This window comes from Eupeodes corollae, chromosome 3, assembly GCF_945859685.1.
Source record: "Eupeodes corollae chromosome 3, idEupCoro1.1, whole genome shotgun sequence".
Taxonomy (NCBI): domain Eukaryota; kingdom Metazoa; phylum Arthropoda; class Insecta; order Diptera; family Syrphidae; genus Eupeodes; species Eupeodes corollae.
The window spans coordinates 121,096,289-121,111,702 of NC_079149.1; the positions used below are offsets into that span (position 1 = coordinate 121,096,289).

The window sequence follows — 15,414 nt, forward strand, 5'->3', positions numbered from 1 at the left end:
CGTTTCCATGACCTTGGAAAGAAGGGACGTAAATGGAATAAGTCGATAATTAGACGGTGAGGAAGATTCACCTCTATGGAACAATAGCGGGCATACCATCCAGACCAGCGGATTTATGTATGTTAAGATCTTTTAGAACTCTCACCACAGTACGAGTGCGAAAAAAAGATTTTTTTGTATTTTGTACAGGATCGAACTCAATCGATATAAATTGCTTTTTTAACTTTTCTAATTTAGTCAGAAGCTTTAAATATACAATACTAAGAAACATGGTTTTATATAATCGTTTGGGAAAAACATTATACCTTTGAATGTTCGCGTATAATTAAATTAATTCCTCTCTCTAAACAATTTACTTTTATATTAGCTCTGAAAGGAAAAATGGCCAGAAAACCTTTGAAGTAACTAAATTTGCGTAGAAAGATTGAGTCGTATTAATTTTTGTCTCATAAAATTCGTCCAAGCCAAAATATCTCAAAATATCTTTATAGTTTTTATAGAACTTCGCGATTTCATAAACGCACCTTTTTTAATTTTGAAGTGTCCAACCGCTTTTATTTCGTAAGAGATTTACGATATCAAAAAAGCTCTAGTGAGTCGTGACGCGACTTCATCAAATTATAACTCATAAGAGTTCTTAATTGCTGTTCGAATTTAAATTATTTCATCAAAATAAGATAAATACAGTTTTTGATTTTTTAAAATTTAATTTGTATAGACTTTTTAAATATTTTATTAAAATTAAATACTATTTTCTTTTTTGTTGTTCTTAAAGTTAAAATCATGTTTTTGTTATGATTGACCATACACCACAATGAATTAATAAAAATAAAATTACTAATTAATAATCAAAATAAAAACAAATATAAATGCTTTAACAATATAATAATAATAATAATTAATTAATTACTTTGAGTTAGAAAATAGGGAAGGAGTGAAAAAATACGAATTTGTAACTTTGCTGTTGTTGTTTTTTTACTTTTTCTTAATACTGTTAAAAACTATTATTACGTTGCTCCCTCGAAAAGATGTGCTACCAGTTCATGTCGTGAAAAATTAAATTTGTATTTCTGGACTATATCCTCGACTTTGATGCGCCGTCGAACATGAGGAGGCTGGAATCTAAAACAAAAAAATTGAATTTTAAATATTTGACACTTCAAATGAAAAACGAAAATGCCTCCTTACCCATCATGATCGAGTCTTCTTCGTTTGCCCATGTTATGTGCCGTCTGTCGCACCAGATTACCGACAACTCGCCGACTTAGCACCATACCATCGACTAGAGGAGTGGCAAAGCTCATGCGTCCGCTAGGACCTTGCAACTTAACTCGCAGCAGTCCAGTTTGCAGCGCATGCAGGAAGATCACATGACAATCGCTGGCCTTAGGAGTTTGTGATACTTGAGATTCCTCACCAGTGCAGGTGTAACAAAGAAGATCCTCTAAAAACAAAATTAAACATTTTTTAGTGACCTTACTAAGAACTTTTTAAATAAGTCTCAAGTACCAATTGGAAAATTGAGATAATCCTCGAAACTCTCAATCCAAACGACGAAAATCTTCGCAGGTGGTTGGGGTATCAACAATGGTTTGGTAATGTTTTTTCGTCTCGTCGGTGGCACTGGCTCCTTGGTTTGGTCTAATTCAAGAGATAACGTTCTGGGTTTTTGTCCAACAGCAGTCGATGTTGATGATGAAGGCCGACTTGTGGCCGCATCAGCTGAGACATTTTTTTCATTCCAAACGCTCTTGTCACTAGCCGAATGCGATAAACACCCGCCATCTGTCGATGTACCCGCCGCTGCCCCCGCCATTTCTGTAGTCTGAGGCTTTTTCTGACGATTCCATTTGGATGGAACTACAAAAGCTATTTCCGAGCTAACATCAGCCCAATATAAAACACATGACTTCCCATTGAACCGAAAATCCTCGATCTTCTCGCGAGGCGCGTCGGGGTCTGTATTTCTCAAAATCCAGCTGGTCGCCATAGATCCAGTCCACCCGCAATGTTCCTCGACCTCTACTGGGCAGCCGAGGGTCAGAAGCATCCTTCCGAAATTGTGGTTTAGTGTCTTGATGTTTTCTGCATTCATATTGCCAATGATTTCATCCGCCGTCTTCTGTCCCGATTTCATATAGAACACATGAACTGTATCGTGACTTCGAACACTCAACTTATCCAGATAATTTAGGTCTTGGATAAAATTCTTGCGCGACGAATCCAAAGCTATCAAATCTCTATAGCCTGGAATTTCTTCAAATTTATTATCCATTTCATAGTTAATAAATCCAAATTGTGAGAGAAACAAACGGGCGGTTCCTTTCAGTTCCACAGGCGTCGGTGGAAAACACTCTTGAGCAGGACCCAATGTCTCCCCAGATCTTAGAGTTTCTTCGGCGGCTAACTTCTCCAAGACCGCTTGATTTTCAATCAACTTATCCCAACGATTCATCAAATCAGTGCCATATTGTTCTCGCATTTGCTCAATAGTAGGTATGGAGTAATCTGCCGCACATGGTACGGCTTTCTCCACACCATCGGGATAGTGCTTTTGCGGAGGTAACTCTACCTTCGGAGGATCGCTCATCGGCACCGGCCGTCCTGGATTCACGGGGGCGTGTTTCTTCCCCGATTTACTCCGAGGCAGGTAACGTATTTCAAAGTACCACGCATGCCGACCAAAGGGACTTCGAAGAAGCACTAAAAACAAGAAGATAAATCATAATGAAGTGCTTTAGTGGTGGATCTATCCCATACTTACACGTTAGAGATGGCATTTGATCCTCGGCATTCCCCAGCGGTTCCTCCAGCAGACCCAGAATCGTCGAGTTCTCCGTCACAAAATACTTGAACTTCTGCACAGCCTGTTCCCTGGTCAAAGTTTTGGCATCGACAGAATTACAAAACTTCACCAAACTAACTTCGTCCAACAGCGACGAAAGCGTCTCCGATGCCCTAAACTCTTTGGGAAAATAACCAACTTGTTCCATGATAATTGTCAGCAATATATCGGCGGCATCTCGCACCCTCATCGACACGGGCTTCAATTCTTTTTGGTCTTTGTATTTCGGAGGCTCGCCAGGTTTCCCCACACTCTTCGAGCCCGATATACCCAATTCTACAACTTCTATCACCGTCTTAAAGCAATCTTGATCCTGCAGCAGGTACGGATGTTGCATTAACCACGCCGACGTACATTGGAATGCCGCCACAATAGTGCTATGCAAATCCTTGCTATGAGCAGGCGGCGGCCTCGAACACTGATAGCAGATGTAGTCGCATATCCACTTCACCGCTCGCTTGCATTCTAGAGCGTCTGTGGAAATGATCGTTAGATTTTGACTTGGTTCTTCAATTGCTACTAATTGTTCTATACAATGGTGTTCGAACGATTTTTTGAACATTTATGTGAACGAACGAAAGAAGATGTTTGGTATTTTTTGTTTTTTGATTTTTATTTTTTGGTTTTTGAATTTGAAACGAAAACAAAAAGTGCTAAGTGTTAGTAAAATGAGTGAGTGTCTATTACCGTTTGTTAGTTTCCTGGCTGCATTTTTATTTTTATGTATTTTTTTGAATTTTTTTTTTTTGATTTTTTTTGAATAGTTGGACGAGGAATTTACAATGGATAGTGGAAGGGGTGGTTTTTTTTTGTTGTTGGTTAAAGAGAAACAGAAAGAGGTTGGTAAAGGGTTAGAACCATTTTATGCAAATATTAGATTTGTTTTTGTTCTTAATTTTAATCTTATTTCGAATTGGAATTTATACAACATTCAATAAATATTTACAAAAGGTTAGATTTCTGTTTATTTAGAATATTTGTTTTTTTATGAAACTTACCTGAATCCCGGATCTGAAGACGCGCGAGCCCCGAAAGGAGCTCGAGCGCTGCCAGCGATACATTTAGATCAGTCTTCCATGAGGAAATCAATCGATGACACACAAGGTATGTGGCCCGCACGAACAGAGCATGTGCATTATCTGCAAAAGTTTAGCAATGGATTTGATTTTAATAAAAAAAATATTACATATTCAAAACTCAAATAATGAATAATGTTCAAATGAATGAATGCAATTTAATGATACAAAATGTGTATGTTTAAATGTATGAGGTCTGTATCTGATTTGGGAATGTTTGGACTGGAGTGTGTTTACCTACCTAGAGATTTTTGCATGGGTTCGAATTTAAAATAAGTTGGTTTCAAAGCCACAGGGTGGCGAACCATAAATTTATATGAAAAATTGAAAGGAACTAAATACATTTTTTGAAAAAATTAAATTTATTGTCAAGGTCTAGAAGGAGCTTTGAACCTCTTTCTTCTTTTAGGCACCTTTGCTTTGTATCTATACTACGTTTCTTCTTTAAACTTTTATCATAGGTATCAAAAATAAACTTGGATTTTTTGTATACAACAAAATTAAGTTCTTTTCATTGCTCTCAGATATCGATCAGGGAGATTTCAAGGCGATCCCCGGTTGTTGTTTTTCAAAAGAACACATTTGTGGTAAAGAAAAATTCAGTAGCCTGGTTTTGCACTAAACTTTTTAATTTATAAATCTTTCAGGCAATACAAGGGATATTGGTAAAGCTGATATCTTGCGGCCTTTTTTCACTATAGATGGAGGTGGTTTCTTTAAAAAAGTGTTTAGCACTTTGCTAGTTTTAACGCTGCTCTTTGATTTTAAAACCCATAGAAGTGTTCAATGAAGAAATAGTGTAGCTTCTTAAGAAACAAGATGACAAAAGTGTGGTTCTTTCTAGAACTGGTTAAAGAAAAATCAGTAAAATGAGAACATGGTGTTCTTGCGTCGAGTCGATAATTACGTGTTCCTGACTTTTTGAAGTGAGGCATTACATGGTAGTAGAAAATGCATCAATACAAATTGAATGAACCATTTTTCGTTTGTTCGATGAATCAGGACAACAAGAAAACAAGAGGCTTTAAATACTTTTAAAATGCTTTAAAAAACATTGCGAGCATAAGTGGAGTTTGAATTGGATAGGGGTAGGTCGATGTTCATTTTTCTTTAATTCCTGTATGTTTAAAAAAATGGGGAATTGGGGATGAATTTTGCATTCGTGTGGTACAGCTTATGACAAAAACTAAGTTAGTTAGGAAGTTAAGTTCAGGTATTCTGATGAGAATTCCTAACAGAACTTTACTACACTGAAAATATTTTGTCGGATGAACCTTTGGAGCAGTAGAAATAACACAGCGATAAGAAAGAGTCTCATTGAAACAACTTTGCTTAGATGACCTTCACATAAACCGTACTACACGAATGTGGACTTCTTCACCAAACTCTGATGAGACAAATATTTCTATAATTAATATACATAAAAACCCTAAAGCTTTGTGCAGTGGTATTTTGAAAACGTCAAATTAAATAAAAGAGTTAAACTCTTATCGTTCCACAACGTTTGGTCAGAATTCGTCCAAAAATTAATACATAATATTTAACAATATAATTGAAAAAAAAACTGAGGTGCAGCTTACAAAGAAATCGCGACTGAATTCGGAAAGAAAACCAGAACAGCTATGATGTTGAAAGAATTAGTTGTTTCAAAAAGGAAACTTATGAAAATACGAACCATTTTTTTTGTTAACTTAAAACTTGAAACCATCCAAAACAGCTTGCTAAAAAGCAATCCACTGAAACCAAAACTGTTTGATAAAAGAGATTGTGGCCAAAAACAAGCTGTATCAAATGGTTTAGAAGCTACTTGAACGCCCAGTTTAACAATCTAGACAAACTTGTCAAGAAAATCCTGTCACACTTCATTGGGTATCTGGTTATGCCGGTGTTCAAGGAAATTAAGGGTCAAACTCAAGTCGATTGGAAACGAACCCTACTGTGGAATAATTACTAAGTTATAGAAACAAAAATAATTGCAAAAAAGGTACTTTTTGCATTACCTAACTTATGACGCAAATGCGTGAATTTAAAACGTTTATAACAAATGAAAAGTATACAAACATTTCAAGCTTACGGTCCTTAATTTTTAGGTCAAATTCTTACATTACTGGACAATTGCATATGTCCTAAAAGAGGAAAAATATGGGACACTACCAAGTAGAAAACAAACAAAATTCTTTCTTCAACGCGGCGGCACCTCAAATACATAAGCTTTTAAAAGATATAAAGTTAGAGGAAGAATTGTTAAATTGAGAACCTCATCCAATTCTAGTGCAATGACCCCGAACTTATTTCATTAATTTATGGAACTTTAAAAAGTGTTATCTTGGCAAAGGAGTAAAGTAACCAACAACGATATTGCATTATAGATACATATTTCTAGTGAATGACCGGAAATCATTATTTGTAGCTCAATTTTATGCTAATCCAAGAATTTGGCTATTTCGCTCTTAAATGATTTTTAGGGGCTATTGTGAATAAAATTTCCCTCGAAATATTTTCCTTGGATATATTTTCGAAAGGTCAGTATTTGACCACTTTTCTTTGAATGCTCACATTTGGCCCAATAAAATCACCGCCAAAGTCACAAAGGAACTGAATTCCCAGTTTAAATTACCATTTATCATTTAAGTGAGATGAAATTGGTTTAAGATGTAAAAACTATTTTAAGAAAAGAATAAGCCAAATTAAAATAAGAAAGCCAAAACATTATTGAAAACAATTTATTGTTTACTATTTGTTGGTATTTAAGAAAATCATGAAAAAAGGTGAATGAGAAGCAATTAGCAACTTGCTTGAATTATAAAAAAAAACAACCTGGCATTTTCAAAGCATTAGTCACGACATTGTGTGTATAAACAGAGAGTGGAATTTTTGTTTATAAGAAAGTTATTTGTGTTTTCAGTTGTGATCAATTATAAACTTTATAAAATTTAACAAATTTAAAAATTTGCATTAGCAAAACAATGAAAATTGCATATAAAATGTGCAATTCACACAACAACACAAAAAAGAACATAAAAAGCTATAAAAGAAAACAAAACAAAAATGTAAAACAATTAAATTATTTACATATTAAAAAATAATAATAATTAAATAAAAGAAAACAAAAAACATGAAATAAATAAATTTACCATAGACGGAAGCTGTTTCAAATTCTTGTAATAATTCCACTGGGAAATCATCGGAGACAGTCAAACTGGGATAATCATGTTGCGAGGAGCTATCACGTCCAACTGAACCTTTACCACCTGTGAAAGTCGCAGCACTTCCTCCTCCTGTTGCACCACCTCCAATTGTCGTTGTACTATGCGCACCCAAACTAACATTTCCGCCACTTGCTATCGAAGCTGATCTTTCCGAACAGGCTACACACACACGTTATTTTTTTTTTATTTTTTTTTTAAATCACAAAGAATTGTACAACATAAGGAAAGAAAAGAACAACATAAATAAACAAAAATGAAACTAAAAACAAATTTAAAAAAAAGACACATAAAGGGAAACAAACAAAAACTAAAAATGAGGATAGATGTGAGCGCACAAAAAGCTGAATCACGAGTGAGAAAAGCTGAAGAGAAAAAAACAGAGCGAGAAAAAACGAGGCAAACGCAAAGAGATCCTCCGTATGTTAAAAATATGTCCAAACCTGAGCTAAAGATGTTGGTGTCGGGGCCTGGCTGAGGCGATGCCGAAGGCATATTGTCCGACCTCATTTCGATTTCCTCGAAATTTACAGAGTCCTGAACAGTGAGCAAAAGCCCACCCAACAGCATGTGGGTGTTTTGTGCATCGGTTTCCACCTGCAGGGCATTCATCAAAACGTTGATGAGGCGCGGCTTCAGTTGAATGAACGTAATCGATCTGAAATAAATAAGAATGATATAGAAGGGCGCTTTGGTATTCATTTCTTAGCTATCACTAAACCTCTCTGCAGGTCCATTGTTCAAATCTCGAATTTGTAATGTCTGGAAGTGCAAAGGCAGCGTCAACATCGACAGGAGGATATTAATTGACGCCCTTCGTAGTTCGATTTTGTTATAATTCATCGCTTGAGATTTTATTTTCAAATCCTTTTCAGGCAGAACCACCTCCAGGGCGGTTATAAATATTGGTAACAGGACATGAATCCCATCCAAATCCAATCGAAATAAATCTGATGAATTCAACAAAATCGAAGCCAATGTTTCATCACATTCTTTAAGTTCGGCTATTTTCATACACTGTTGCAGGCCCATATAGAATCGGGCCAAGTAGACCGGGAGAATTTCTTCTCCTGTCTTCTTGGAGCAGAAAATCTTACACAACGCACCAATAGCTTCAGCACGTCCTGATTCGAATTTATCGATGGTCAGGCTTCGGGGTAGATTCGCAGGATCACTACTAGAATTGGGATGGGACAAGGAAATGCTTCCTTTACGATTCTCCATTACCATCGATGATGGTCTCTTGTTGGCTTCGGAAGCTTGTCGTTTTGCATTCACTAACCACGAATCACCACCGATGTAAGCAGCCTCGAATAACCATTCGCCGAAAAGATGTAAAATACTATTGCACGTGGGACGATTTGGTGCCAATTGTGCTCGAGGTTCGGATCCCATGGATGGAAGAGCTTTAAAAAAAAAAAATATATATATAATTAAGTTAAATGATTATAAAAAGGGTGTGTTACAATTTAAACTACTCGATGATGGAGGTCCAGATGTGGGAGTAAGCGGTGGTTGGGTACTCTGGGATCGAGATGTTGTCAATCCAATCAAAGCTGCTTTACTTAAACCTTAAGAAAAAAACACATTAGAATTGATTAGTTAGGGAATTGTTAAGACTTCTTTTTTCAACCAACGATTAGCTATGAAAACAAAAAACAAAACCACAAAAAAAGAAGGGCATTGACGCCCCTCAATTCATTCAACGTTATCTGTAAAAAAAATACAAATCTACTTTTCAAATTGATATCAAGTTCAGTATGATTTCAAAATAAGGTAAATCAACATCGCTACAAAAATTACTTTTTAAATAAATTTAAATCTTAAAAGTTAACATTTTAATGAGAAAAGAAAAACTATTTTTAATCTACTTCTTTTAAAATATGATTTCATTTCACAAGAAAATAAATTAAAAGAAAATTTCGTGTTTAACTACAAAAGAAAATATTAACAAATTTTACAGTTAGTAACATTTTAAACCAAATAAGGGTAATACACGCTTGGAGGTGCTTAGAGGTATGAAAGTATACAAAAGTTATCTACGAAATGAGGCTCTAGTGAATTACTTTTCCTCAGGAATTTGTTTCCATCTTTCGAAATCGCGAGTGATATTTTTAAGTCTTTGGAATTATTTTGTTAGAAATTCACTTTTTGGGGCACCTTGGCACCCAATTCAAGGTTTCTGAGAATAGAAAAAAATTAAAGAGAATTTTATTCACTATAACCTCATTTTACTTTAAAACTAAATAATATAGAAAAGTAATCTAAAAGAATAAAACAAATTTAAAAATTAAAGATAACTGCTCTACATTCTACAAAAAAGCTTAAGTGGCTTGGCAACCGTGTTAAACGCTATCGGGAATGAGTATAAGTTGGAAAAGCTAACTAATTGTATGGGCATCACAAGGTTTCATCACATCAGTGCTTTTTTTGGGGATTTTATTTAAGGAGTTTTGTACAGGACGGAGAATAGAAATTATTCTTTAATTATTGAAAAAATTCTCGGTTTAAATATCATTTTTCAGAAATGACTTTAAAAATAATGACAACAAACAACCTGAGTTTTTCAATTACAAAATTGAGGTATTTTTTTGCCCCTAAAATAATTAATACTGTTTTAAAGGATTAAGTTGTTCTGAAGTCGAATCTTGCCAAACGATTTTTCTATCACAACAGGTTTTTAAAATGTTGAAGGCAGCCAAAAATTATATTTTCAAGCCTAACGGAAGACACAGGGAATGTAAAATTGGCTGGCTAAAAAAGGGTTCAATATAATTACAGTAAATCAAAAAAGAAATCGGACATAAGCATTCTTTTTCAATAAAAGAACAAATATTTATTATTAACTCTCCATATACATCGGCATTTTATTAACCTAAAAGTGATATCTTTGTTCCGTTAAAAACAAAAAAAGATGAGTATATGACAGTGTCCGATTTCTTTTTTGATATTTTCTTTCCGATTGTTTCTTGTAAATTGAATATCGACGGCTAATTATTAACAAAAATATAATTTTTACTAAATATTTACAGTAAATATTAAAAACTGTGGTTTGATGCTCAAATACGCCATTTTCAAACATTCATCAAATTTATTTCATGATTTAATGAGCAAAAATATATGTGTCCGGATTCTTTTTTGATCAACTGTACTTTGAATTTTTGTAGTACTCGTGGCATGATGGTTAGTGCGTTGGACTGTCATGCAAGGGGTCTTGGGTTCAATCCCTGCCTGTGCCACCTTAATTAAAAAAAAAAAAAAATTAATTTTCGCGGGTACTGCCTCTTGCGAGGAATTGACAAATCCTTCAAGAGTAATTCTTGTCATGAAAAAGTGCTTTCTCAAACTAGCCGTTCGGATTCGGCCTAAAATTGTAGGTCCCTTCCATTCCTGACAACAGTACTCGCACACAGGAATGGTTGAGAGTTGTAAGTCACTAGGCCCTGGTTCACAACGGACTGTTGCGCCACCCCATTTGATTTTTTTTTTTTTTGTACTTTGAATTAGTCCTTAGAGATTTGATGTGGAAAGTACTTAGTTTGAAATTATTGTCAAATTTGTCTCACTTAAGGGTGGCGATAATAAGACGAGTGGAGTGTCACGAGAGCCTAGTGACATTCAACTTTGTGACTATTTTTAAACCTACACAGCATGGCACAATGCCGAATAAGAAACCGCGTGAAATTTAATATTGAAAACCAAATGCTGTGTTCTACCTTTAAAGCGAGATATACCCCTTCCTACCTACCTATGAGTGGCACTTGCATCAATGAAACTGAATATCTCCATAATCTCGGTACGTGCAGCAAAAACCTCTTGTGGAGCAATTACATAAGCGATGTCTTTAAAAATTCGTCAATATGTTACGATTTTCTAATACGATGCAATAAATTAGTCTCAATAATCTACGAAACCTATGTACGCTCAAAACTTGGGTATAACTCTCATCTCTGGGCAGGTACTCCACTAACTTATTTAAACTTCAAAAAAAGTATCAAAATCAGAGCTTTTAAAATGATTTGTGACGATAACATCATTAACTTAATTACGTCATTTCAACATCGTCGTTTGTTCCCACCTTTTTTTACCGTTATTTGAACGAAGGACTATGCTTTAGTGAAATAGCTAGTTGCAATTTTCGAGCCCATCAGTTTGCCCTTGTGCCCAACTTCGGCCGTATTATAAAGTACAGAGATTCGTTCTTTAGCCGAACTACGTGAATGTGAAATGCCCTACCCCGAATATACGTGCGTGGTAATCATAATAAAATGTACTTAAAAACGGCTTGACCGATTTGGATGACTTTTTCAAATTATCATCAGACCAAAAGTCGATCTTATTAAGTTGGCCACCGGTCATAGAGTCAATTGAGATTTGAAATTGAAAGAGCAACGTCTAATTGTTCAGCTTTTCGTCTATACACGTTTTAGAGTACCGGTTTAATTGATTGTCTTATGGCTGATTTCTTGAAAGAGTTTCGAAATGATGTCAGATTATTATTTTTATCTCTCAGTTCATAAAGGAATACAAATTAATCAATCAAGTCCGATCGAATTTTCTGCTGAAATTGGCCATTGAGGAAATAAAAGTTTCAATAGTCTCCTACATTAAGATTCCTTACGAACTTTTAGCATAAAAACAAAAGTTTGGGTCAAATATTAAAGATTTTGTAAGCAAAAATTATTCAGGTTTAGTGTAACGCACAACTTTGTGAATTTGAAAGAAAACAAACTGAAATGGAAATGGGAAAGAAAAATAATGAAATCAAGCAACAAAAATGAAATACACGCAGCAACGGACAAAAAAAACAGCGCACACAAATCATTTACGGTATGGAATCAAGATCAAGCAGAAAAAAGCAGTGTTGAGTTCAAAAACACACAAAACATACACGCGAACAAGACAGGGACATACAATTGACATTGACAAGTTAAGAAAATTAGGAAAAGAAACATAATTAAAAACCACACCCTTTTGTTGTGATATTGATGGCGCCACACTAAAACTCTTAGCCAAACGCCTTTGCAATGGTGGCGTTGGTGAATGTGGTAAATGTTCTCCAGTTCCAACACTACTACTCCCTAAACCCGATGTAGTTGATGTCAATGGAGTTCCATACGACGACGACGCAGAACTATTATTACTAGCACTAGACGAATGATGATGATGATGATGGCCAATTATAGCATTAAGTGCATGTGTGGCCGTATTGCCACTTAAGCCACTAAGAAACGAAGAACCACCACTATTTTCAGAGGCGATTCCTGCTCCTGATTTACTAGAACTACTACCACCTGCACCACCAGAACTAAAACCAAATAAATGATGCGTATTATGATTTAAACCAGAACCACCGCTACCGTGAATGGCATCGCTCAATGACGAACGAATGTCCATTAGATTTGTGATATTTTCATCATGACTATGTGATGGCTGATAGATACCTGTTATAAGTAGGAAGCAAAAGTTTAAATAAGTCTCATGAAAATTAACGTGTTTATGTTAAAAATTAAACCTAAAGAACCTTCAAATAACTTACCCAAGTACGCATCAACCTGAGATGAAATGCCTTTTATAGCTTTGAGGAAAATTTGTGGAAGAAGCAGCAGACAAGGATGTTGATAGGGTTCGGCTCCTTTGTCACGAGTGAGAGCCCATTGCATAAAATGAGAGGTTTTGCTTATAATATGAGGATAGCAAAGCGCTGTCGGGTTGCCAATTGTCCGTAGGAAGCGATACCAGGTTTGTGCAACACATTCATTTGTTATTCCACTTGGAATTAATTGTGCATCTTCATCGGCTATACAAAAGAAAACATCCTTCGTTAGACTGTTAAATTTTTAAGATTTAAATTCTTTCTCTTTACAGATTTTGAGTTCTGGAAATGTTGGGCCCAACATAAATTTTATCAATCTCGAGGTTAAAGCCAGATTCACCCGATTCCACTGTTCAATCAGAGCTATTCGATGTCTCCAAAGGGCACAGGACTCCTGAAGGGTCTTCCAAAGCGATGGGGATGGGAAGCATCGGACACACGCTAAGAGCCAAACTTCAAAGAGAACACTCAGCACTCGCTCACAAAGTTGATCACCAACATCATCTTTGACGGTGGGGGGAGCCAGGAGGATTTCGTTGATTGCCAGGAGAAACAAGAGCAAAGCTTCCCACGTCTCACGATCCATTATCTGGGATATTTGTGCAGTTTGTTGGAGAGTCCGCAGAACCCGATGGCAGAGGACCGCTTGACGATTGATTTTATCTGCACCTAAGGGGAGAACCTTCGTGTTAGTTCGAGTAGAGGAATTAGGCGGTTGCTTATGTTTGAAAACGTACCCAAAGGTTGATACAAAAAAGGTAAGACTTGAAAAAGATTTAAAAATATATATTTATAGTAAAAAGAGTTTAAAATAAGAAAGTTTTAGACATTTTGACTTCTTTTTAGATAAAATTCCTTTAGAAAAACACACAAATTTCAGTCCAACTCACTTTCGCCTTGTCGCGGGACAAATAGGTTATGAAAGTGACTGATGATTTTTCTGCAGTACATATTCGGGTCATCACAGATCGGCTTGGGGACACTTATCCTCGGATTCGGATGCATGGCAGTCAACCACTCACAGTATATGTTCACACAGTCCTTAATGGTCTCGTGCTCCTGCAGAGGGAGCGATAGACCAAAACAAATCACGTCCATGCACCAAACAACCTGGGAAGAGATAGTTATAAGAACCATTCAGAGGTTTTTAGCGGGTTTCGGCTCAAACCTCTTCATCTTTGACCAAATGGCTTGGTTCAGCATTTTGTGTTATTCCCAGATTCGAGGCCAGCTGCTTGACAACCGAAACAGCAACTTCCTTGCCGGCCGAAGCTGGGAATTTATTAAGGACACTAGACGACTGTGCTTCGGCACTATTGGCCGCTATAGTCGCAGACAGCGAAGCCCACTCGGAGTACATGTTGAGGATGCTCAATTAGTTGGGTAGAATAGAAAATAATCATATGCAAAAGCGGAGGAATGAAAACAGGAAATCAATCTACGTGAGCATTTTTAAAACTTGAGTCTTTTATTTCGTTCGCACACTTTTTTTTGTTTTCATTCAGAAAAACTTCAAAAAATCCATTGAAATTGATTTTGATACGAAACTATTTAAGGTTTATAAAGAAATATATTTTATTTTATGATTTTGAACTAATTAAAATATAATTTTGTAGGTTTTTTTGAAGAAATAAACAAAAATTTTAACTCGCTTGAAAAATTTGCGTACAATTTTTTCACCTTTTTTTCGTCAACTGACAGAAGGTGACATTTTGGCTTTTGACGTTTTGCAGGTGAAAGCTTCGAAATACAGGGGTGTATGAGATGGTAGGGTAAATTTGGCATAGTTTGACGAATAAACTAAAATATTCGAAAATGATTTTTTTGTTGTCAATTTTATTGAACCCATATTTAATTAGCAAGATAGAGAAAAAGACGCGAAAAATTAAAATTGTATACAGAATACGAAGAGAATTGTTTTAAATTGAAAATATTCTTTTCTACTCCACTTGATTTGATTAATTATCGAATTTGAAACGGACTATTAATTATAATTTCAAATAATTTACAGCAGATTTTCATGGATTTTTAACACATGAAGTTCAGTAAGCTGGTCAGTTGTATCATAGACGGCATTAAAGATAAATTTAGATGGCCTATAGTTAAAAAATTATTTTTTGTTTCTTAAAGTCAAACATTTTGAGAAAGAATAATTACTCACAGAAAAAAATCTGTTTCAAATTCGATTTCGAAAACTTGGCGAATGTAAAACGAAAGGCGCGAAAGCTATAACACTAAATTTCATTTTCGCCACTTTCTTTCAATAATGAGGTCATTTTCATGTTTGACATTTTAATAAACAAATAAATAAACCAAATAAACTTATCTTGACAGAACTACATATCGAAACACTTAAAAATGTTTAATACAAATATAATTTACGTTTTTCCGTTGTTGATGTTATTTAAATCAATCCGATATGTTTGTATGTTTAGAAATCGAGTTCTTTTCTTTATAAATGTATTTTTCTAATCATTTTCCTGAACAGCTTATTTTACTGTGTCAAAAATTAATGGAATCGTTCTTATGATGTGTGTATTCATTTTATGCAATTCTGATGACAGTTTTCTGTCAAAAAAACATTTTTCCAAAGACTTTTGAGATAAGATTTTTGTACATATCAGAGAATTATAGAAAAAGAAGATTTGATCTCATTATCACTTTTCATTCAAAAGCAGACACTTTTCATTC

General features: G+C 35.2%; 1 protein-coding gene across 12 annotated transcripts; it reads right to left on the minus strand.

The window, feature by feature from the left end:
• Positions 1 to 833: 833 nt before the first annotated feature.
• On the minus strand, positions 834 to 14,083 carry LOC129951951 (ral GTPase-activating protein subunit beta). 12 transcript variants are annotated; one of them, XM_056064333.1, is made up of 16 exons: positions 13,892 to 14,083; positions 13,614 to 13,833; positions 13,461 to 13,487; positions 12,994 to 13,392; positions 12,667 to 12,927; positions 12,098 to 12,571; positions 8,594 to 8,698; positions 7,849 to 8,533; positions 7,571 to 7,785; positions 7,056 to 7,289; positions 3,844 to 3,984; positions 3,533 to 3,550; positions 2,765 to 3,319; positions 1,510 to 2,703; positions 1,189 to 1,444; positions 834 to 1,122 (listed from the first exon to the last, which is right to left on the minus strand). In XM_056064333.1, exons 1-16 carry the CDS (start codon positions 14,081 to 14,083, stop codon positions 1,008 to 1,010), a joined length of 5,091 nt encoding a protein of 1,696 aa, XP_055920308.1. In that variant the 3' UTR covers positions 834 to 1,007. The 12 variants fall into 12 exon arrangements, with proteins under 12 accessions (XP_055920308.1, XP_055920304.1, XP_055920314.1 ...); XM_056064329.1 differs by having other exon boundaries at positions 2,765 to 3,373; XM_056064339.1 differs by lacking the exon at positions 13,461 to 13,487.
• Positions 14,084 to 15,414: the final 1,331 nt, after the last annotated feature.